Source organism: Ptiloglossa arizonensis, chromosome 8 (genome assembly GCF_051014685.1).
Source record: "Ptiloglossa arizonensis isolate GNS036 chromosome 8, iyPtiAriz1_principal, whole genome shotgun sequence".
In the NCBI taxonomy this organism is placed as follows: Eukaryota; Metazoa; Arthropoda; class Insecta; order Hymenoptera; family Colletidae; genus Ptiloglossa; species Ptiloglossa arizonensis.
In genome coordinates this window covers 19,307,013-19,331,978 of record NC_135055.1, presented here as the reverse complement: position 1 = coordinate 19,331,978, position 24,966 = coordinate 19,307,013, and the positions used below count along the sequence as shown (strand labels likewise).

The window sequence follows — 24,966 nt, the reverse complement described above, 5'->3', positions numbered from 1 at the left end:
TTAATCTTTATTTACCTTTGCGAAACTTTACGAATTTACGGGAGAAAGAATCGTAGAGGATAATCATCGTCGAGCCAACCCACGAGCGTGCTCGACGAAACGAGAACAGAATGGGAGAACCGTAAAGGGTTCGAACGAATCTTCGATGATTTACCGTAACACACACATACACACACAAACACACATATACACGTGGTACGAATCTTCGCGAGTGTCGTCCCCGAAGCAGGTTCTTGTGTTTTCTTCTCGTTAGCGAGGTACCGCTCGGCCGAGCGAGAGCGAGCTATCAACCGCGCGTGCGCGGTTCCGTATCCCCTCCACTTTCCGTCACGCGGTCTCCCCACCCGGTCCAGTGAAAGTTTCTATCCCCTCCACCAAGCGCCTCGATCTCGCTCGCGCTCGGTCGTGTACGCGAACAACGCGAGCTCGGTCGATCGTTAGATACGTTTACGCGAATTTACCGATTTCGCGTGGTTGAAACGATTCGCGATCGTCCCTGCTCGCGCTCGGTTTCCTCGACAACAAACCGGTAGCTGTCGATCGATGCGTAGGAATTCTATTTCGATTCGCAGAATCTCTTTGATCGGGATCTATCTTCCACAGGGCATATTTCATTCAGACGCGTAACGAGAGGACGCTACGCTACTGAAGTAAACTTAAGTCGATACATACGAACACGTTACGCTAACCACATTCGGTATGCATACCTTTTCTCATGTACTTAAGGAGCGAACGAACTGATAAATGGTCGCGAGGCGAATCTCGCGATCCCGGTGATACGCGCGCGGCGGATACGCGGCGCGGAGGACGAGCGTTAGGTATCGTTTTTTCTTATCTCACCGCGGTGCATTCTTCGGCGCTCGCGTAATCGAATCTCGTGGTATTTCAAACGTTTGCACCGGTAAGCGCTACCAACGAACCGTGGCGACGATTCGATCGATATTTTTTATCGATGTTCGCTACCTCGACACGCCGGTGCCTGGGTCCCTTCCGATTCAGGGTAATTCGCGTTACAGTGGACCTCGCTTGTACGTCGATACCGAGGTGAAGGAATCGTGTATCGACGGGGAAAGTGAACGCGTTCACGCAGAGAGCGAAGCGAGAAAAGTACTATCACCGATCGGGTGATCCGTCAATATTTGTATATTTATTTTGTACGGTATCTTCGTGGGAGTGTCGTCGATAAATCGGCGAGATTCTGCCGATAAGAACGAGCCCAAACACGACCTGTTCATTTTTAGTTACACCAAGTCCCTCCGGTTACACGAAATCGAACGACTACAGTTTCATGTAACCGGGGTAGGTAGAGTTTCCAATCCGCAAGGTCGAAGCCGAGCCTTGCACGTGACGGGGCAACAGCGAGCGATCGGATTAACGGTTCGTTGATTTTCTCGAAGATACTACGATAAATATAAAAATTTTAACAACAATCGTTGAGTTGCTTGCGTTTCGATATCGGTAGATAATGGTCGAGAGGAATGTTTTCTTTATCACTGTTGAATCGATTGGAGCAATAGCGTGATTTCGATTCTCTTCGGAAGTACAATTTTCTTGACAATTCTTTTACCTTTTCGTTCGCGTCGTTCTTATTTCGAGAAGATTGGATCCTAGAAGAGGAACCGCGCCGTTGTTTCGATCGAAAAGAAATTAAATAGAAAACATTCCTCCGAACCGAGAGAAATATTTATTTCTTTCGACGTTTGGAATTCCACGAGAAGGAGGCGCTCCGTTGCTTCTAAGCGGGGAACGTACAAGCGGGGTGTTGCCCGTTAAAATTTATTCGTCGTAGGGGGGTGGGTGATCTTTTTCGAAAGTTGAAATTTTGTTTTCGTCGGTGACGTTCTTAGTAGTAATTTCTCGCTCGGGCACCGTTTGGCGAGGGTTGGTACAGGTCCAGGCACCGCGTGGATCGTCGAAGCGATACTTTCCGCTCGTGCTCGGTCGCGCGTCGATAACGATGACCGCGTTGACGGTGTACGCCCGATCGTACGAACTTCGTGAAAACGGAACGAAGGATTCGCGGCGCTGTTCATTGGCCACCGGAACACCGAGGAGCGCGATCGATCGCTTCGATGCGCGACGATCGTCGCACCTATTCGCGGTGTTAGTATTGTGTGAGAGCGGTCCCAGGTTTTTTCCGTTATGACGGGTATTCCGATATACATTATACATATACATATATATGTATATATATAGATATATATATAGATATATTAAATGCAGAATCTGTTACGCGCTATTTAAGAAAAAAAATAAAAATAAAAAAAAAAAATAATAAAAAAAAAATGGGCGAATTAACGTAAATGAATTTTCCGTAGAATTACGTGGTCGAAATACTCTGTATTGCTCACCTCGACGTTCTGACATGATACACGAATGCGCGTTTCCGTTGGTCTCGAACAGGAAAGGGTGTAATCACAGCTATTGTTAAAACTGACACACGTAACAGTGAGTCTTCAGGCGTCATGGAAATGTCTTGTTTTTTTTCTGTGGATTACAATAAACTATTTTATTCTATCCGTGGTACGTATATCATTTGCGCTGCTACCTTCCACCGATTCCTCCGCAATAATCCCTTGTCCTCGAGTCCCTTCGTCGGCGACGGAAAATGAACGTTCCCCATTCGTGGTTGCATTTTTCATTTCATTTTATTTCTCAACTTACAGACTTTTCTCGACGGACTACGTCTTCGTAATTTCTAAAGACGTACGCTCTCTATCATCGCGTAGAATGAAACAGAAGCCTCGCGGTGGACGATCGAGGCGGCAAACGATTAACAACGTGTGTTCGTGCGCGGTGGAATGTCGTTCTTCCCTTTTTCCATCTTCTGAACGCGTACGAAAAGAAAGTGATCTCCCTCCGGCTCGATTAACAATACCCTGAACGATTATACAAAACACGTAATAAATTACAGAGATGAGTTTGAAAGTAATTCTTAGACAACTAGTAATATTTGGTCGTTTCGAAGCAAGACGTTATCGTGTTCACCCGTTTTAACGTAACAAACGTTCCTTCAGATTGGACAGCGGCTGCGCGTTCGTCGATTCTCTCTACAGGTATCTCTGGTGTGTCGCTGAAAAATACTCGTCAACGTCTGAACGGAGCACAAGGGTGGTAACTTACACTGTACGCTTACGCAACTATCGATGAGTAAAATCTATGGTACAAAATGTCGGGGTTACGGGCCTCTACTTACACCCGTTCCCCTCGACATCGCAAACAGTACGTTTTGTGTACACCGTCGGTCTCGAATCGTGCGAATTCGTCCGCGACTTTATCGAATTATCGTCGATTCCTTTCTTAATCTCTACGTCGGACGATGTTCGTGGAAACGCGGGACTAATACTGCTCTTACGAGGCGATCGTACTACTTCTGGCACGATCGAAGAAACTACGGTATACATCGAAGAAAAAATATACGTTTTTTTTTTTTTTCACGCTGGTGTTCGTTTTCGAAGCGACGAATCGGTGGTTACACCGTGGTGTCGTTACTGATGGTCTATCGTTTGAAAGAACCATTCGGTGAAGCGTCGAAGTTGCTGCGCGGCCGCGTGACTCTCGTCTTGCAAGCGACGATTCTCGTCTCGCAAGCGACGCACCTCGTCTTCCAGCGACAGTCTTCGTCGTGTTTCTCTGGCGACCCTCAGTTCCAGAGAGGACAGGTGGGTTTGCAGATCCGACACGGAATTCCTGAAACGAGAAAAACGTTTCTTCAAAACGGGGCAAATTTAACGTCGAACGTAAAGAAATAATATATTTCGAGTAACGTCCCATTGTCTTGTCTCGGAGAATTTATTCGTAAAAGAAACAAACGAGTACGACGGTAATCAACCTATTCTGAATTGGATACCCTTCGACGACTAAATCCCGACCCGAATTAGAATAATTTCGTTTCGGTATTCTATCCCGTTCGATCGAATCTAAACTTACGCGATATTGCTGCACCCATCGATCAACCTGTCGTCGGACCAGTCCTGGGTATGTTGTTTGGATCTGGTGTCGACGTGATGGTGATGGTTCTGCCAGCAGTCTACGTCCGTGTCGTTATGGTTCTTCCCGTCTTTGATCGAGGTCAGGTTGCTCGGCGCTTTAGAAATCGAATGGGGGGGTTTGGTGACGCGCGGCGACAATCTAAACACCCGAATACGTACACGAGGATTACGTAACAACGTCAACGTGTCGACGATCGTTCGTTCGTTTCTAGCGGAATTACCTCTCTTCCTTGGACAGTTTGTTCTCGCTGGGGGCTGGACTGGACGCGGTGCTCGCGTTCGAGATCACGGTGGCTGGCCTGGCCATCGTGAGTATCACCTCCGATCCGTTTCCGTTTCCGTTCTCCTGGCTATTCGCGGACAACACCGTCAGCGTGCTCGCGCTGCTCCCGCACAGGTTCTCCCTGGACCTGCACCTGTTCTGGATCTCCAGCAGGTTGTTGTTGATCTTGTTCGAGTTCTGATTGCTGAGCAACGAGTTCACGGTGACGTTGTTGTTCGTTATTTGGCCGTCGTCCGCGATGTAGTCGGGATTGATCAACTTCATCAGGTCCTCCTGCAGCGTGCTGGACGTCAAATTGGCGGAATTCCTGTGCGAGTTTCTGACGCCTGGCTTCGGTCTGGGACTCTGATTCCTCGAGCTGCCGCTCGAGGGCGTGAGGTTACCACCTCGGTGCTTGTTGGCTCTTCTCAGTCTGGGCGACACGCTCCCCGAACCGTTGGAGAGTTCGTCCTCGCTGGGCAGGGTGGTCGCTTCCGGACAGTTCACATCGGGGATCCTGACCTCTGGCGGTAGACTCGCGGTGAAATCTTTCGCTTGTCGATACTCGACGTTTATCTTGTGAGGAACCGGTCTCTCGGTCATGGTGGTCTTCAAGCAGGTAACCTTCTCACCGACCTTGAACTCGTGAGGGATTTCGTACCTGATCGACTCGCGATTCTGTTCACCGTCCACGTGTTTCCGTTCATTGACGTTGTGCTGACACTCGATCTCGTACTTGGTCATGTCCATGTCGTACTTGCTGTTTCGCCTCTCGTAGAGCTCCTCGGGGTACTCGTAGCCCATCGTTCTCTTCTCGTGGCCTACCCCACGGGTCTCTTGCTCGTACTTGGTCCTGTCCATTAACTTCTCGTCCTGTAGCTCGTACTTGGAACCCCGGTCCGGCTTTCCAGTTTCGTACTCGTACTTGGATTGCTCGTAGTCGTTGTATCTGCCGAGATTGTTGTTGCTGCTCGACTTGGGCAGACTGTAGGCAACGTTCTGCGCCAACGGCAGCGAATTGGACGCGGTGAGTTTCTGATGGGTTACGTGGTGCCCGTCGTTCTTGTGCAGGTCCCTCTGCGACGCGTACAAATTCTCCTGTTTGATCTCGTACTTCTCCTTCTGCAGCTTCACGTAATTAGAGGCTACGTGGTCCTGGCCACGGTGAGCGTTGTCCAACTGCCTCTGATAGCTCTCGTGTCTCGCGTTCTCTTGTATCGTTTTCGATGACACGTAATTCCCGTCCTTCGCGTAATGATCGTGACCGTGGTGCTTCGCGTTCTCCGAAAACTGCTTGGTGCTCGCGTAATGGGACTCTTTTTCCTTTTTCTGCGCGGACTTGGGCGTCACCACTTGGTAATTTTGTCGCGCGGGTAACGGTGGCGGTGGTGTGCCATCTGCTCGGTGTCCATTGTCCTGGTCCTGGGGTTCGAGGAGCTCGTACCTGAGCAAGGAAAATTCCAACTAGCGACGTTTCGTGATTACCCCGTTCGTGGGGCAGCGTTACTCGTGGAACCCGTGGAACGGATCACGAGGAAATTGTTCGTGTCTCTTACCAGCGATCGTCGGCGCTGCTGTGCCCGCTGCTGCTGCTGGTCATCGTTCCCTCCATGGGAAAGCGCGGATCGTTGAACGACCTAGAGCTGGATCCGGTTCCGTAGCCAGAACTGTTGCTGGATCTCGGCGGGCTGAAGGATCGCTCGTATCGCCTCTGATGCGACATGGCTGTTTGCTGAGTCGGCGTGTTATCAGGACTGGTTACGTTTTCGTAGTCCCCCTCGTAGTTGCTCGACAAATACTGACAGTTCTGCAGCGAGCAACCTCTGCAACGAGAAACGAAACGGGTTAAACTCGCTCGAAAAGATTCCATTCCACGTAATTAAACGAAAACGAAACGTTGTCGAAAACAATCCGAATCCGCGATACAGTTACGAAGATGAGAAAGGTACGAATGGGCAAACGTACGAAAAATGGTTTCGTCGCTCGAAAGCGAGAATCGCTGGTAATCGAGGATTAGTAGGCACGTGGCTCACCTTCTAGGATTGCCGTCGTTGTTCGGTGGTATGACGGTGACCGTGACTTGCGCGCTGGTTTTCAACAGATCGACCATCTGGTCGTGGCTCAAGGTGGATACGGCTACTTTGCAGATTTCCACCAGCCGGGAGCCCTGTCTTAATCCCGCTTGCCAGGAGAGGCCCATGCTCTCGACCTGTGTCACCACACCGTCCGGTTGTACATGGAAACCCAATTGTCCCAAACTGTTCCTCTTCAACGAGAGCTCCGTGGCCGGTGCCCCTTGAGTCACGGCGCGCAATCGTGCCACGATTTCCATTAATTCGTCCCTTTCGCCGTAATCGCCGCGCACGTGAATCGTAATACACTCCCCTTGATGATAATACAGTCTCAAGCTGCAACGGAGAGAATTAAAGCTCTGGTGGTGCGTTTCGAAGAAATATACAGGGGGACCGATTTCGAGCAAAGTTAGATAGGTGGACGAAACACTGAAATGTATTCGAGTCTTCGGTTCCACTGTGTCGGTAGCTTCGTTGCTCGGGTTGCATTCGGAGGAAACTTGCAAGAGGATAGAGTGTAGAAGTATATTCGAGTCGTTGGGCCTTTTGTTAGTTAATCGCGTTCAAAAAGAAATTATTATGGAACCTCTTAAAGTAACCGATTTCAACGAAAGTGTACGCGCAAGTAGCAAATATAATCGAGTCTTTGGCCCCCCGCGTTAATAGTCCTGGGTCTGCAGTGTCGTTTAAAAATCTCGATCGAGCAAAATTAAATAGGTGGACGAAATACTGAAGTATATTCGAGTCTTCCCCGGTTCCCGAATTTTTGGCCCCCCTCGTTAATAGTCCTGGGTCTACAGTATCGTTTAGAAATCTCGACGATACTTACGTAGTTCCCGATAAATATGCGAGGATAATATTTTCATTTATCTTAAAGATTTTCAAACGCTCGAAAAACTTTCTTCGAACGATGAAAAGGTACCTGTTGGTTTGAGCATGCCAGCCGAGCACGCTCGCGCACGGAGTCACGAAAACAATCTGTCTGGAATGTTCCTCGATGAGAACGACCGTGTCTACGCTTATCCCTAGATAACAGTCTGTGTTCTGATTGCTGTCCTCCAGTATCACCTGCCAGCATATCGCGCCGCGTTGAGACGCGTCGCAGGACAATCTGGGCCTCACTGCCGCCTTCTTTTTACTGCTGAACGACAGCATAGCTATTTCGGAAAGTCACACATCGATAAAGATCATTTCCATTCACTGGAAGCCTCGAAGGATGGTTTCACGAAGCGATGAAAGATCTATATTATCGACTTACAAAATTTTTGTCCAGTATCGACCACCGTGGTGGACGAGTAATTCGTCGCGAGATCCTTGAGATACTCCTGCCTCGTCCTCGTCGCCATCGTGGCGAATTTCTCCGACCTGAGAGAACACATTCGATCCAATGTGTAATTCTTTTTTTTCCCCCGCCACTCCTCCTCGATTATTGTCTCGCGAATTTCAATTACCTGTGCGCCGCGTTCTCAGCGTTGATCACTTTCGCCAAGATGAAATCGGCGAAGGCTTTTCCCTTGGTGAACGTGGCACCCGGTGCAACCGGGGGTCCGAAGATAGGTACTTCCTTGCTTCTGGAGACGGCCACGCTGTACTGAGTGTTCTCCGAACACGGATTGATGGCTCGTACAACGATGAACACGTGTTGAAACTGCGAGCGTATCCTACGCGGACTGAACGGTAACGCGCCGGGTTCCTGTTTCGCGCAAACGAGTATTTCGACAGGTCGTTAACCAAATGTCTAACGGGTCTTTGGAAATTCTAATTTCCGTGCACGTATCTTTGAACAAAAAAAAAAGATGCATCTCTCTTTCCCTCGTATCTTCGCGAGAGTATCGTGAACGAATCGCGGGGACTCGCCCGATGAAAACGAGTCGGAACACGACCGCGTTAAAAAATTTTTGAAAATTTTTTTCAAAAGTAAAAAAAAGTACTCCGAATACGGTCGTGTTTGGACTCATTTTTCACGGGACGATCTCACCGATTCGTCGCGCACGCTCGCGAGAACGTACGAAAGAAATTTCGTGGACGCTACGCGCGAACGTCGATGCGCGCTTTATCGAGGGACAGGTCGCGACCTTTTAACGAGGGGTTACCGTTAAAGTGTCCCGGCCGGTGAAAGGGCGTAAAAATAATCGCTCGAAATATGCGAAGCGAAAGGTCACGGTTCGCGTTTCGAATCGGGCGTGTCGCATCGCGCGACGCGCGTGCAGGATGCGGTCTCGCTTAATTGCAAATTATCACCGTCGCTATTGTCTTCTTACCTGGAAAACTATCGTGACTATGTCGTTTCCGATGTGTCTCTTCCTGAGCAGCTGTTGCCTGTTGTTCGGCGTAAAGGGTAGCATCGTCGACACGTGAAACGTTACTTCCGCTCCACGGTGCGTGGCGGCGACCGCGTGGGTACCTGTCGAGTCGGTTCTCGTATCCAGGCCAGCCTTGTAACCTTCGAATCCTCGCAGTCTTATTCTTTGGCCTGTCGTGTAACGTACAATTATCCCGAGTGCCGCGGCGAGAAAGAACCGTTCCGCCGCGAGTTTCCTCGTTCCGTGGAACACGAGACTCTTCTTTACTTTCGTTCGTTGGTTCGTTCGTTCGTTCGTACGTTTCGCGGCAGATCTCGTTACAACGGCCACGCACGCGCGCGCCGATTTAAACAAACGTACCACACACGACGCGTTAACTTTTCCCGCTACGCGCATCGAGTCATCTTACCGGCCTAACAACGACCATTCCATGCGGTCGTGTGTACGGAACGTACGCGCGCGAAACGATTACACCGAACTCTCGATTTACACGGTGGATCGGTAAGTACCGTGGCGAATCAAAATCGCACGAATCGAGGTGTAACGCGGCGCTACGTGTACAATAGAACGCGAGAGGATTTCGCGAATACTCGTGAGAGGATTCGGTTTCATCGTCGATGAACGTTCCTTTCGAGCGTCCGTACACAGAGATAATTGAAAAGAAGAGTGCAAAATGGATGTCTACGGTTATACTCGACGAGCTGTCTTACCGTAGAAATTTTACGGAACGATTCGTGGTATTTTCTCGACGGTGAAGAAATCAAAATTGATTCGAATGTCGTGAACGAGTGATTCGAAAATCGAGGGTTAGGTGTACTTTCGATGGGAATTTAAAGGAAAAGTGCAAAATGGATGTCTCTAGTTATACTTAACGAGCTATCTTATACAAATTGTTCGAAACGATTCGTGGTACTTTCTCGACGATAAAGAAATCAAAATTGGACGATTCGAAAATCTGAGGGTTAGGTGTACCGTCGGTGTGGCAATCGGAGGGACAGGTGCGAGGTTAGAAAATTTGGAATACTCTTGTACCAAAACGTTACCCGTCCTCTCGCTATTAAACATATCTGGTTGCCCTACGACGGGCATTTGCCCGATCGAATGCTCACCGATAGCGTCGAGGAACTCGAGGAAAGCGGGTCCGGCGTGTTGATTGTTGTACATCTCCTCCTCGGTTCTCTGGCCCGATCTGCAGTAGAGAACACCGACCTTGTACCTGCTGGAGAGTCCTTGCTCGTCCAATCGAGCCAGAGCCTCCTCGGCGGCTGGTGTACCCAGCCTGAGGCAACCGAGTTGCACTTCCGGCGCGACCAGCTCCAATAGCTCCCTGGTGGGCAATCGGTTCCCCTGGGGCCTTATCCCGAGGGCCTCTTCCGGCACCGAGCCGCGTAGCGTCAACAGCTCCGAGGTACGGACGATTATCCTATATTGATTAACGTCCTTCCGAATGCTGATTGCGACCGGACCCAGTTGCTCGTCCATGCCGAACCAGTTTTGGTGCTCGCGACCTGGAAACGTTTAGGCTCTCTTTAACGGTGTGTCTCGTTCGCCGGCTCACGAATTTCACGCTCGCGAGAGTGACGAAGACCACGCGACACTGTCGTCGTTCACGTCGAGGCACATTTCGACAACGAAACGAGCCGTGTAGGGGAAAGTTGCCTCGATGCGTAACGATCACCTGGATCTCTTCGATCTATTCGATGTCACAGTCGATGTCGTTCACGTCAAACCATGTTACTGTATACTTGTTCGATTAAGACTTTGTATTCTCATATGTACAAAAACTATACTACCGGATACGCGAGATCCCTTCGTATCGTAATAAACTACATATTGCGATCTGAACTTTACAACAATATTATATCACTTTCGGTACCGCGCATCGTGGACGTTTACGGAGCTGTAATTTTCGAATATTAATTTCAGCGAGAAATTTACGACGGAGGTGCGAGATTTTGGCAACTCGCCCCCCCCGGAAGAGCTTCTGCTGAAGGTTTGGCTCACCGAGGAAGTATCTCCTGTAGTAATGGGCGCCTTCGTCGACGCTCTCGATAGGGAGCGGCCGTTTCTGCAGCGGGCAACTGTGCTTCCATAACGTTTCTCCGGGTGCCGGCTCCAAAACCGCGATACCGTACGATAAAGGCGGTCTGTGAACTCCGTTGCCTTGGGAGCACCGAGTCAGACCCACTTCTCGCTCCCCTTCGCCGCCGATCTCGTTTCGGAAAAACGGGCACGATTCCAACAGGTCGTTACCTACGATCGTGCAAAGGTCACGTGTATTTAACGAAACTGTGCCTCCTTTCGACCAAATCGATTAAACCCTCTAGAAACGTTCCTTTCGATCGGCAAGGTACGATTAAATGTGTGCAAAATTAAAGTGTTCAATCACGCGTGTATCGTAATTTTCTTAAAGAGAACGTTCGATTTTTAAATCGAGGCTCCTCGAACGAAATTATACGAGTTTCCTCGAATGAAATTATTCGAGTCTCCTCGAATGAAATTGTCACGATCGCGAACTTGGTCTATTTTCTGAAGGATTCTCTCAAGTTTGTGGCAGTAGCAAAGTTGGCAAACAATGTAGCACACTTATGAAAGAGGAAAAAAGAGTTAGACTTGAGAAGCTTTCGTGACAAGGACTGTAGAGAAACATTCTAAAGGTCATCTCTTCGACGATGTTACCACGATTGCAACGCGATGGCTACCAAGTTTGCGGTGGTAGGAAAGTTGTTGAAAAAATGTGGCACACTTTTCGAAGAGTTAGACCTGCGAAGCTTTGGTCGCGATTGTGGAGAAATATCCTGAGAATATCTTGAAAATATCCTAAGAATTTTCTCTTGAAAATTACCATACAAGTGTTGCAAAATTGTGAAAAAAAAAAAAAAAAAATAGGATAGACGTATCGAGGAGAGTCAGAGCTCTGGTCTCGAGAGGTGGCACGTTCCTTACCTTTTCCGTCGCCGGCGTCTTCTTCGGGCGTCTCGTCGGGAGTAGACGCCCTGAAGGAGCTCGCTGCCGATGCCCCGGTCGCGGTGTTCCTCCTCCTGGCGAGCAGGATGCCCCTCAATTTCGCCGCGTAGCCGAGATTCGCCGTGAGGGACTGGCAATCGTAGTGAGCGAACGCGCGACGTCTGTGTCTCTCCTCGACGTCGGCCGAAACCACCGGGCTGCCGCAGCTTTCCTCCATCGCTCGGGGCGGTTTCGCGCCCCACAATCTATTTAATTTCAGTCGCAGCTTGGGACTCGAGCCACCTGTCGGACCGCAGACCTCATCAGCGTCGACCGTCTGCCCGTCCGGAACGCGCCTCAGGTAATCCACGCCGACCGAATTACGTTGATCCGACGATGACGGACGCAGGTCCTGGAGCATCGCGAACAAGTTCTCCCCGACGGTCACCGACTGCGCCACTACGTCGATGCTGCCTGCGAAACGGTGAGAAAAACCGACCGCTAAAGCCTTCGGACGCATCGACAATCGCGCGACTGGTTACTACGCGTCAGTGGAAGGTCGTGGACTTGTACCGAGGGAGGATACTTTTTTTTCTAGATGAAATAGTCGCGTGACAGTTTAGTCCATGAGAGTGGAAGGGTGTCACTTATACCGAGGGGGATACTTTTTTTCTAGATGAAATAATAGTGTGAAAGTTTAGTACATGTGAGTGGAAGGGTGTCACTTATATCGAGGGAGAATACTTTTCTTCTCGAGGAAATAGTCGCGTGAAAGTTTAGTCCATGAGAGTGGAAAGTTGTGAACTTATACCGAGGAAGGATACTTTTCTTCTCGAGGAAATAGTTACGTGAAAATTTAGTCCATTCGAGTGGAAGGTTGTCACTTATATCGAGGGAGGATACTTTTCTTCTCGAGGAAATAGTCGTGTGAAAGTTTAGTACATGTGAGTGGAAAGTTGTCACATATATCGAGGGAGGATACTTTTCTTCTCGATGAAATAGTCGCGTAAAAGTGTAGTCCATGTGAGTGGGTGTCACTTATATCGAAGGAGGATACTTTTCTTCTCGATGAAATAATCGCGCGACAGTTCAGTCGCTTCGATGCAAAGGCGTAGGCCTCACGGAGGATGGGGACACTCGACGTTCCCAATATCTCTCTCCGTGTCGCGCCAGAGGCACTCCGAGAGTTTTAACAGGGAGCTTGCACACCTCGTGGTATACCGGGTGCAGAGAATCCCACACGACTCCCCCTTGAGAATCTTCGGAAGATTTCTCCCGTGAAAAAAATGACACGAATGCGAACAAACTCGTAATCGACTCGACTAGTACGGTCCTAGTGTCACGCGTTTCTCGACGAAATAGTCGCGCGACAGTTTAACCGATGTAGGCGAAGGACACGGATCTATACGAAGTAAGAATACTTGGTCTTATTGCTCTTCCACGTGACAAGACAATGCAAGTGGCACTTGACCCCTTCTTGACGAAAATGTCGCGCAACAGTTTAGTCGACGCGGGTGAAGGCCACGTCTATATAAAACGCAAATATTTGTTCCACTGCTCCTCGACCCCGTAAGACAGTGGGAATGGCATTCGACCAGCTTCTCGACGAAATAGTCGCGCGACAGCAAAATGGCGACCGCTCGATGGAAACCGATACGCGTCTAACCTAAAAGCTACAACACGTGACGTTACTATCGTGGCACTTTGGAGAACGTTTGTATCGATTCTGACGGCAGAGAAATTATTTACATAGCGCAAAAATAAACAAAAAATTCCCCGAAAAGTTTCTTCGATTACTTCTCCTTCCCTGTTCCATTTACAAATTTACAATAAAAAACTTTATCTCGGCTGGACAGTCCGAACGAGGTGGCCCTTTACGTACCGTGCAATCGAAGATCATACTCCGGTAATTTGACCAATTTTCTACGTATTTAACTACGTGCAAACATATACTTTTTTTTACCTCGACGATAACATTTATCGTGTACCGATACCCCGAGTAAAAGCGTGCGATCTCGGCCGGAATGATCCCACTTGTTTCGTCAAGACCTACCGTGAGATCCATACTCCCTTCTGAGGGGAGCTTCTGGTACTCGAGAGGCTGGATCCGGACTGTGCGGAAGTTCCAAGCTGGAGTTGGACCTGTGAAGGGCCAATCCGCGGCCCACGCGGCTGTTCAGCCCTCCGCCGCCGCCGCTGTGTATCGATAGGCTCGCGATCATCTCTTCATTCTGTCGACAACCATCGTTGTTATTTACGTGTACGGTACGAAGGAATTATTTTCTTTTTTTTATCGCGCGGACACGCGTGAGATTATCACCGGTTCGACGTTCGATCGATCGAATTCGTTTCGTTCGTTCGTCGCGAGTACGTTTCGCGCGAAACGAGCGTAGTTGGAACTTTCGATGGTTTCTCGTTCCAGCTTCGTTCCGTTTGGATGTTACGGGCCGCGACGGTTGCTCGTGTCACGGGTTAAGTAGGAATAAACTTAAGTGCCTCTAAACAAGCGCTAAGTAGGACGACTAATTAGAATCGGTCAGCCCTTCCCAGTTACTCGTGCACATTCGCGCGAATCCGCGTGCACACGTACACCTACGCGCGCGAATAGTGTCCCGAGGGTTGCGTAGATGCGTGACGAGTTCATTCGTTCGTTCGTTCGTTCGTTCGGCTGTCGGAGTGGCTTTTGATGTCGCGTAGTTCCCGACTACCAACCGTACGGTTTTTCTTTTTCATCGTACCGCCATTTAGACAAAGCGGAACGATTTACGGGGGTTGCTCCGAGCGTGAAAATAAATCGAAAGGAGAGAATAATATTTTTCAGCTCGAAGCTTTGTTTTCGAGTAAATCGAGCTGGAAGATTTTAAGGAGCGTGTGTACCATTGTTTCTAGCCTTAGGCGCGATTAACTACGGAGGATTATTCTAAATGTAAAAATAAAATAGAATAGTAGAAATAAAAGAATATAATTTTTGAGCTCGAAGCTTCGTTTTCGAGAAAATCGAGCCGGGGAATTTTATGGAGCACGGGTGCAATTGGCTGTCTTGGAGCTTAGGTGTGATTAACTGCAGGGGATTATTCTAAGTGTAAAAATAAGTCGAAATAAAAGAATATAATTTTTGAGTTCGAAGCTTCGTTTTTGAGAAAATCGAGTTGGGGAATTTTATGGAGCACGGGTGCAATTAGCTGTCTTGGAGCTTAGGTGTGATTAACTACAGGGGATTATTCTACGTGTAAAAATAAGTCGAAAGAAAACCTGACCGACACAAGAACCCCCTTAAATATCCAAAACTAAATAGAAGAGATCCTCGTCCGTATTCTCGGCGTGCAAACGCAATAATCGTCCGCTATTCACGACGCGCGAGCAAGCCGAGAAAGTTTCGCCGCGTAAATATCGTTACTTTCACATTTAATTCTTAATTATTCCTAGTAATAAATTTATGTTCGTTCGGTTTCTCCGCGAGTGGCATAATTTTCCTAGCCAAACCCACGTCCACGCCTCGATACCACAAACCGAACTCACCCGAATGGTTGTTCCACGAAATAAACGTTTCTTTAAACGTGAATACACATAATCGAAGAATCGCAATTTTCATCGAATCGCATTTTAATCGATAAAAAATATTTCCAACGAAGCAATTGTCTCTCGATCCGTCATCTATTTAACAATCACGAGGGTACGTCGGTAAAAATTGATTAAAATTCATAAAAAAAAATGTCATCTTTCTCGAGAATCCATCGAGTCGTTTCTCTTTCTCTCGAGAAGTCCTTTTTTCTTTCGTGACGTCAAAAAATCGCAACAGACGTCAACAAAGTACAGCGAAAGATTTACTCACCGGAAGGGGGCCCGATATAGTTCGGCTCGCGGTCGTAATAGCTCCTTTTAAAAGCCAAGAGCGAGAGAGGGGGGGCCAGGGAGGAGGAAGGACGTTAATTAACTCGGTTCGAGATCCAGCTCACGGAGCACGAAGCGTTTATTGTTGCCTGAAACGCGATACGCGTGCAGACGCGCGTGTACTCTCGCCTGTACGAAGAAAACGGGACGCACGCTATGCACCTGCCCGTTCGCGATTGACCGTGCGAGATTTAAGCTGGCCTCACAACAGTACGCGCGAAAAGACCCCTCGATGCAAATGCGGGCGAGATTCGAGAGAACCTCGAAGAAACAACCGATGAATCGAAGATTGTAATATAAAGTTTATCGTGATACGCAAAGAAACTTGCGTATCGAGTATCGTAACGAGTTGTAAATAGAAGAGATGTACAATAATGCAATATATTCAAATATTGCATCGAATCGCTTTACACGGATGCAATTGCAGTGATTTTTTGTGAACGGATGCAGTTGCAATGATTTTTTGTGAACGGATGCAATTGCAATGATTTTTTGTGAAAGCATAGGGACTTCCTTCGATAATGATCATTCGAGGTCGTTGTTAATGTTTAGTAACTTTAACACACTTTACCTTCACATTGATGTTAAATCTCTCGCATTTATCGCTAATATCGGTTCCGAAGAATTACAAGCGATATGGGCTGGTAAGGATAAATCTATAAGAGTTAAGAAATTTGTTCAGTTTTTATACGTATTTCGATCAGAAGCTATTTATAACACTTTCAAACAGTTACTCTTATAATTCTCATAATTGTTCCGATCAGAACTGGGATACAACACTTTGGAGCGGTTATTCTTAGAATCGTTTCAATCCCTGCGCGAAACAACGTTCAACGTATCGAAATGGCTCCCGATCGAATCGTAGAACCGATTCACCAAATACCCTGTGTACCTCGTTGGTTCGAAAGACAGAGAGTGGTTGCGTAAGAACGCGTAGAAGCAATGAACCGCGACGCTGGAGCGTGAATCGGCCTTTAGTCCTGTACCGTTGCTCGATTCTCCAAATGTGTCCGGTGAATGGGCAATTCCATTGTTAACTCGGAACCGGTATCCCGCGCTCTCGTACACGCCGACCGATCGAAGCAAACCGGGATTAATTGCTGGCGCGCGTCCACGTCATCCATCGCGTGTGCGAACCCGCGATCCCACTCCTTTCTTTCGTCTCGACTCGGACACGTCGTTGCTTTCGTCGCACGATCCGAAAAATCGATTCGCAAGCTTCTCGACACGGCCGTTACTATTCTCGTACGATCCGAGAAATCGGTGCACGCGACCCTTTTAGTTTTTCTGCTATCGAGTTGGACGTTCCTTTTCTCGTACGAACCGAGAAATGAGTTCGTACGACCCTTTTAGTGTCTCTACTCTAGATTCGAACGTTCCTTTTCTTGTACGATCCGAGAAATTGGTTCGTACAACCCTTTTAGTGTCTCTCCTCTCGATTCGGATGTTACTATTGTCGTACGATTCGAGAAATCAGTTCGTACGACCTTCTCTTCTCTCGATTCGGACGTTCCTTTTCTCGTATGATCCGAAAAGTAGGTTCGTACGACTCATCTCTCAATTCGGACGTTCTTTTCTCGTACGACCCTCTCTCTTCTTGATTCGCACGATCCTTTTCTCGTACGACCTTCTCTTTTCTAAATTCGGACGTTCCTTTTCTCGTACGATCCGAGAAATCGCTTCATACGACTCTCTGTCTCGATTCGGACGTTCCTTTTCTCGTACGAACCGATTTCTCGAATCGTACGACCCTCTCTCTTCTCAATTCGGATGTTCTTTTTCTCGTACGATCCGAGAAATCGGTTCGTACGACACTCTCTCTCTCTCTCTCTTCTCGATTCGTACATTCCTCTTTCGTACAGTTCGAAAAATCGATTCGCGCGATCCCTGTCTCCCACCGGATACTCTAGTCGCATTGGCGTTTCCCCGTGGTCGCGATGTTCTTCCGCATCGTCGAGCATCGTCGGCGAATTCGTGCCGCGCGACGAACCGTGCGCAGACGGGACGAAATCCCGAGCGTTTCGAGCATTTTCGGTGGAACCGCGCGTGGAATAACACGCTCGCGGTCTGCCGCGTCGTCCGCGACGTACGAGCGAAAGGATCGGTTACTCGTAGGTATTCGGCGGCTCGTCGACGACGTACGAGCGGAACGATCGGTCCACGAAGGTATTTGGCGCGAACGACGACCGTGCCCGAACCTTCGAGGGAGCCCGTTGCATTCCAAGCGTTCCACGCGTCACTTCGCCGCTTGTACACGCTCTGCTCGCTCTACTCCCGTAGCCTCTCCGCTCGTGCAACGTCCTCGATACGGGGACCGACGTTATGGGACCCATCGGTGTACCGGTCTCTCTCGGCTGAAATTCGTCAATGGTTGGTTCACGGGGACGAGGAACCACGTTTTCTTATCCACTGGCCTTCTTTTCTCGCGGAGAACGCCTATTGTTTTGTCGTTAATAAGGAAAACAATCGTCGAAGAGGTAATCGACGTTCGAAACGAAAATACAAAAATTCGATGAAAGAAGATTCGTTAGGAATCTTCGAGGACAGCGTTCAACGTTTCTCTCGAAACTGACTCGAATTTCTCAAGGAAGTTCGCATAGACGATCAATCCAATGTTCGTTTTCCGTTCGCTTGGCAGTCGACGCGGTAAACAGTATCGGATGATACACGATACCTACGTGACTCTACGTTTCGTTCCTACCACTCGACCCATCGTGCACGGACCACTCCCTCGGGAGAACTTTTCCACACTGTTGATCGAACAAGACCAGTCTCTGTAACACCAGTGACTACTTCCTCGTGTAACGTTGGAAAACGCGGGAATTATCAATACGCGAAGCACCGGTGGACAATCCGTTTTCAAACTCGAACCGGTTGCTCCGAAAAGACTTTCCTGTTCAACCTCTTTCTCGACACTTATCGATCGAACCAAAAGAATTATCGGTGTTCTCTAAAGCTTTCTCGTCAATTTCTCATACTTAAGAGAAACATCTCTGAAATCGTACCAACAGAAAACTAGGAACAATCGTAAGACAATACGCATCACCCCTTAGAAATTACAGCTTACTCCCATTTCGAAACAAAAATGTACAGCTGTATACTCTAACGCTCTTTCACGATACTGTCTCTGTTCTTCTGCTCAGTCATGTCATCTCTACCATTATTCGTTTAAATTTACTCCAAGAATAATACACGGTATTTAAAAAAAAACTTGCCCGCGTGATACAATTTCCATAGTGTATCTCTTTCGTAAAGCGTGCAAGTAACTAAGAAGCGAGGCTACCGAGACCGGTACCTCGGTACATGTAACCGATACTTCTCCGGTACCGGTGCTAATTAACGTTCTTTCCGCGCGGAATCCGTTTTCCTCGCGGAAAGAATGCCAAAAGAGTCGATGAAGTGTACCGGTCGTGGAAACGCTATCAATCGTTCCGAAATGTTATCAATAACCGAGGTATTGCCGGGTACTGGTTCGTCCGGGTGCCGGCCGCAGCGGTAATCGCGTATCGGGAACAAGGCGGCGCGAATCATCGTTAATTGCCTTTCCGCTACGCCCTCGCGCACGCATCTTCGCGCAGCTTTTTTTCCTTCGAGGGAGATCGCACCGTGCGAAAGTTCTCAGAACTCGGTTTTCTTCGTTCGATCGACGCGCCTCGACTCGTCGTTGGTTCCACGTTTGCTCGTCGGTAGCAAGAGTGCGGCTCGTCGTTGAGAATTCACGACGACGATGCTAGGACCACCGAGCACACCGATAAGACCAGCACGATGCCTAAACACCGGGATCACCGATAAACGAAATTCATAAATTCATGTATATAAGCCGCTGCCTTCTGAATAAAAATTCATCGATCGTTCCAACCTAGTCGAGTGAGAATCTCTGTCCGTCACCCGCTACGCACCTTTTAATTATTACGCCGGTTCGCCGATATACCGAAGTATTTCGTTAAAAACAGCCACTTTCGCTAAATCGATGTATTCTCTACGGAAGTATTTCGTTAAAAACAGTAACTTTCGCTAATTCGACGTATTCTCTACGGAGGTGTTCGCCTAAGCAGTGAATTTCGGTACTTGTTCAATTATTCTACGGAGTGAAGAATAAGCTGAGCCATCCTCACTTAAGTATTTCTGTTGCGACCCCGTGCGTTGTGGTGCGCGAGTGAAAGGAACTTTTCTGTTTATATTTTTGTTCGTTGCTCCGATACGGTCCCGTGACAACGACGACGACGACGACGACGACGAGCTAGAAGAAACACCGAGTGCGCACGCACCTCGACTCGTTTGTTCAACGTTTGCTCGTCGGTAGCAAGAGTGCGACTCGTCGTTGAGAATTCACGACGACGACGACGAGCTAGAAGAAACACCGAGTGCGCACGCGCTCGCGCGAGTCCCATCTCGTTGTAACGCAAGAAGGCGGAGCGCTCGCGCGATAACCAGAGAAACTTAAGAGCGAATCCCGCGGTCGAAACTGGCGTTGACTCATCGTCGCTTGCTATTTTCCAAGGACGAGCCATCGGCGATGACGCGACTCTGACGGATCGAGAGAGGATACAACGCGCTCGAACTTTCAACCACTCCCGGTATCAACAGCTCTTATCTCGACACGGGTGTCACGGTGTACCTATACGAGTGTCGTCGAACGACCGATAATCGTTTCGACGACACACGGACCACGGAGACACCGTGCAACGAGAAAGGATCGCCACCGAGAGTCTCGATGCGTACGTGAATCGAATCTTCGCGATTTCGATCGAACAGTTGATTTCCAACTAGGAAATCCGCGAAACTGAGTCAGAGTTTCGGGTGAATTGAAAAAGTTCTCAACGAGGGAAGAAACGGTGAAGAACTCGAGCAACTCGATAGCTGCGAGAATTTGGTGCTCGATAAGTGAGAAAAATTCATTTCTCGGAGTAATTCGTTTTTGATATTAGTTCTGTACCATAGATGCATCTTCTATCCTTTTTTTTTCTTTTAATCGAGTTACGACGTACAACGGACCAGAAGGCTTCGAGTGCATCGCGCAATTTTCATCAATGAATCACCGAATACATTTGCTCCGTCGTTTCCATACGCGAACAGGATGACCTAATCATCCGCTGCACCGATCCACGGAACCGTGTTCCAAACGAGATATCCGACTTCTAGGTTCGCGACCTTTTTGGAAAATTCAACCGACCTTTCGCCGAGCGTTCCGCGTGTATCCTCGAGAGGGTGAAACGAAACATCGAGGCAGAACCCGATCGCGAAATTTCTACAACTTCCGTGTCGACCTTGAGTATGTTCAACGCGTTAACTATGGCGCGCACGTTCGCTATTCGAGAAGCTTGCTTGAAACGTATCCGCTGGCTCGCATTCAGAATCGAATGCAATTCAACGATTTAACAATTACCAGGAGGCACAATTGGAAACATCGATCGAAATTCTTTCGGAAACCTCGTCTTTTTCCCACTTTTGCAAGAAAATCTTTCCGAGTTGTTTTTCTTCTTTTTTTTCGAATAAAATTTTCTCTTCTCACGATTTCTCTTGGAAAATCCATTCCGCGTGAACGATGAATTGCAACAGCATTGTATACCAAGAATGCTTCCTGCCCGTTAATAAAGAAATACAATTGTTCTTTTCGCGACCTGGTATTAAATTGCATCTTGTGGAAAATTCATTCCACCTCAATGATAAATTGCAACAGCATTGTACACCAAGAATGTTTTCTGCTCGTTGATAAAGAAATACAATTGTTCTTTTCGCGACAGGTATTGAATTGCATTTTGTGGAAAATTCATTCCACCTCAATGATAAATTGCAACAGCATTGTACACCAAGAATGTTTTCTGCTCGTTAATAAAGAAATACAATTGTTCTTTTCGCGACAGGTATTGAATTGCATCTTATGGAAAATTCATTCCACCTGAATGATAAATTGCAACAGCATTGTACGCCAAGAATGTGCCCGGCTCGTTAATAAAGAAATACAACTGTTCTTATTGCGACAGATATTAAATTTCATCTCTTGGAAAATCTATTCCACGTGGACGATAAATCTCAACATTGTATACCAGGAATGTTTTCTGCCAAATAAAAAATATACAATTGTTATTTTCACGACAGGTGTCAAATTGCATCTTTTGGAAAATGCATTCCACGTGAATACGAGAAATCTCAACAACATTGTATGCCAAGAATGTTCCCTGCCAGATAATAAAAAAAATACAACTCTTCTCTTCACGACAGGTGTCAAAATGCATCTCTTGAAAAATGCATTTCACGTGAATACGATAAATTTCAACAACATTGTATACCAAGAATGTTCCCTGCCAAATAAAAAAAATACCACTGTTCTCTTCACGACAGGTGTCAAATTGCATCTCTTGAAAAATGCATTTCACGTGAATACGATAAATCTCAACAACATTGTATACCAAGAATGTTCCCTGCCAGATAAAAAAAATACAACTCTTCTCTTCACGACAGGTGTCAAATTGCATCTCTTGAAAAATGCATTCCACCTGAATGCATTCCACGTGAAGGATAAATCGCAATTATACGTATATCGAATGTTTCCTCGCCGGTTAATAAAGAAACTGTTATTGTTCTCGTGGAGGTGGTGGATCGAAACGTCGAATCGGTCGCGAAATTTCTACAACTTCCGCGTCGACCTTGAGTGTGTTTTCCCACTGGCGTTTAGCTATGGCGCGCACGTACGCTACTCGAGAAGCTTCGCTAGCGGTGCACCTGAGCCGCGCCGCGCCGCGCCGCGTCCCGTGCAGGCTCGCGAAGCTCGGTTGCATCGCGTTGCACAACGCGAGTAAAATTACGAGAAACCGTAATACAGGTTACGACTGGCCGTCTCTGGTCCCCGCTCCTGCCTCCTGACACGCGAATACGAAACGATCGAGTACCGCGGTGAGGTTCCTTCCGCCGCCATTGTCCACCCGCTCGGTTCCGTGTATTCTTTCCAATAACGGCTCGTCCGTCCGTCCTTGCGCGCGTACGAGCGATTTGCGTAACGACTCGCGAGCCACTTACGAGCAGGAAATCCGGACTAATTAGCGAATCCAATTAAAATGCTTGCTCGATCATCGAGACCGCGAGACGATATCGTCGCCGGACGAATTTCGATGGATTCTCGATCTAGGGTCTAGTTTGACCCGTGTGTCGAGAGCGGAATGATAAGACTCGAGTTCGAGACAGATCGAACTCCCCGTTCGAGGATCAATAAACGTCCAGCGTGTTACACACTCGAGGTCTAATCGCGTAGAGATGGAAATTTAAGAAAAAATGTCTTTGATGGACTCTTGGATGATTGTTAATGCCTTAATGAAGATTTTCACTGGGAATAAGATCAGAAAAAACCGGAGGCGCACGGTTTGAGAATCGATAAATACGGAACGCGTTTGAAGTTCGAGCTCTAATCGTGTAGGGATTGAAAATTTACGAGAAACATTCAACGGGGATGACACGGTTGCTTCGTTCGCGTATTTACCACCCATTCTCGCGAACGATAACAGGATCGAGAAAGGTAGGAGAGAAACGAGTCTGAAATCCGGTCAGCCGTGCGACGGCCGCCGCCACCGGAAGTCAGGTGTGTCCGAAGCCGATACTCCGAGCCTCCCGTAGTATTCATCGACGATTCCTTTTTTCTCTCTTTCTCTCTCTTTCTCTCTCTCAATTTTCTCCTTTTTTTCTCTCTTTTTTTTTTCGTTCTCGCTGACTTATAGCTCCACGTTGGCGAATGATTTCCTCGCGATCGATACGCTTGTCGACTCGAGAACTGGTCGATTTAAAACCCTTTCGTGTTCATTCATTTATTCGTTTAAACCGGACTATCCCGTTGATCACAATAATTATAATATAAGAGCAGGTTGCGTTTTGAATGAACACGAGATACGAGTTTATGGTAGAGGCATAAACAAGGCGGAAGAAAAACGGCGTAACTGCTCCAACTGTTAACGATTACATTCTAGAGATAGGATCCGTGTTACACGAGTAAGTCCCGAAGAACTTAATATCGAACAAGGAAGTCGTACGAGGAGCTCTAAATCGTGCGTTAAATTTGATTAGAACGGGTATCGATACACACAGGATCGTTTATTCGGTCGTTCGGAGTATCGAGAATAAACGTACGACTACCGACCAATGTTTACACACCGTGTCGATTAAATTAATAATCGTGATTACGCTAGGCGGTACACAGAAATTTAGGTTATCTCTTTTCAAAGAGCTCCTATATTTGATCCGGTGGGAGACCGTATTAGGCTCGCGTACTCCAATTTAGAACAAGTGTTGTACACTCTGGAACGGAGGTTAGGGATTAACAAAGGGAACACTTGGTCAACAAGGTTGTTCACTATACACCGGGTTTCGAGTTTACGTAAATTGGATTGGAATCGTTCCGGAAGGGTTTCGATACGTAAGGAAAATTGCTAATAAAATACCCAGAGAACCGTTGAAACGCTCTGTCGATAGAAGGCTCGAAACATTTATCAAAAATTATTCTTTCGGAGGACGAGTTCGTTTCGAGTTTGCAACGCGTACCGAAACTTTGATCGGTGGTATCTTCGAAACCATCGAACATCTACGTTCAATATTTTGCAAGTTTGTTTAATGATCTACACACCGTCTCTCCGCGAGAGTACATCGCGATCGAAGTTGACCACTCGGAGTAGTTCCCCTACGAGGCAACACTGGTCGCGTGTCGACCGAATGCACTCGATCGAGCAACCGAGTTAAAACGGAGTCAATAACCGGCGTTACACGCGTTAGAGCCACTTGGGGAAGATAAGAGACCACCCTCGAACTACCGAGAAGCTTTCAGTGTCCCGATAACTGGTCGCGGCCCGACGTCGCGCGATGGAAGCATGCACGGCAATAAAGTCGTACAGGTAGTAGCCTTCAGCGATCGTGCCGATCGATCGGGCAACGATTCAGGAAGACCACGGGACGCGATGAATCGCTCGGGAACGAAATTACCTACCTACCGGTATCTGGAATTCCGAAAGACATCGTCTGGCCCCGCGCGAGACATTGGCTCCGATCACGGTAACTCGGGGAAGAGTGAAAACCATCGGGAGTTAGCGTCATTGTACGACAAATGGAACGTTGTTTATCCAGAAAATAATACTTTGACACTACGTCCAACTAGGAAGTTTACACGTGCCCTGTTTGATATTACGTCCAACAGTGCCCCAGGAAGGGTAAAGACTATCTGTACCTAGAGACATTGTGCCCCAATGTCCCAGGAAGAGTAAAGATTGTCCGTGTCTGGAGTAATTGTACAACGAGTAGAACATTGTTTTCCAAGAAATAATATTTTTACATTACGTTCAATCATAATGACCCAGGAAGAGTGTAAACTGTCTGTACCTAGAGTGATTGTGCCCCAATGCCCTAGGAAGAGTAAAGACTGTCCGTGTCTGGAGTAATTGTACAACGAATAGAACATTGTTTCCCAAGAAACATTATTTTGACATTATATCCAACCATACAACCCCAGGAAGAGCGCAAACTGT

At 47.7% G+C, this 24,966-nt stretch overlaps 1 protein-coding gene across 2 annotated transcripts in view; it reads right to left on the bottom strand.

The window, feature by feature from the left end:
- Window positions 1–2,629: 2,629 nt before the first annotated feature.
- LOC143149907 (signal-induced proliferation-associated 1-like protein 2) overlaps window positions 2,630–24,966 on the bottom strand; it is a 75,271-nt gene continuing 52,934 nt past the window's right edge. Inside the window, exons 2-14 of one of the 2 annotated variants that reach the window (XM_076317714.1) lie at window positions 13,629–13,806; window positions 11,576–12,049; window positions 10,634–10,882; window positions 9,739–10,137; window positions 8,588–8,799; window positions 7,778–8,019; window positions 7,585–7,691; window positions 7,249–7,483; window positions 6,288–6,662; window positions 5,811–6,077; window positions 4,214–5,698; window positions 3,931–4,131; window positions 2,630–3,690 (exon numbers count right to left, since the gene is read on the bottom strand). In XM_076317714.1, coding sequence (XP_076173829.1) covers window positions 3,489–3,690; window positions 3,931–4,131; window positions 4,214–5,698; window positions 5,811–6,077; window positions 6,288–6,662; window positions 7,249–7,483; window positions 7,585–7,691; window positions 7,778–8,019; window positions 8,588–8,799; window positions 9,739–10,137; window positions 10,634–10,882; window positions 11,576–12,049; window positions 13,629–13,797 — 4,617 coding nt within the window. In that variant the 5' untranslated portion in view covers window positions 13,798–13,806 and the 3' untranslated portion in view covers window positions 2,630–3,488. The remainder of the gene's footprint in view (window positions 3,691–3,930; window positions 4,132–4,213; window positions 5,699–5,810; window positions 6,078–6,287; window positions 6,663–7,248; window positions 7,484–7,584; window positions 7,692–7,777; window positions 8,020–8,587; window positions 8,800–9,738; window positions 10,138–10,633; window positions 10,883–11,575; window positions 12,050–13,628; window positions 13,807–24,966) is intronic. The other variant, XM_076317715.1, reaches the window with a different exon arrangement.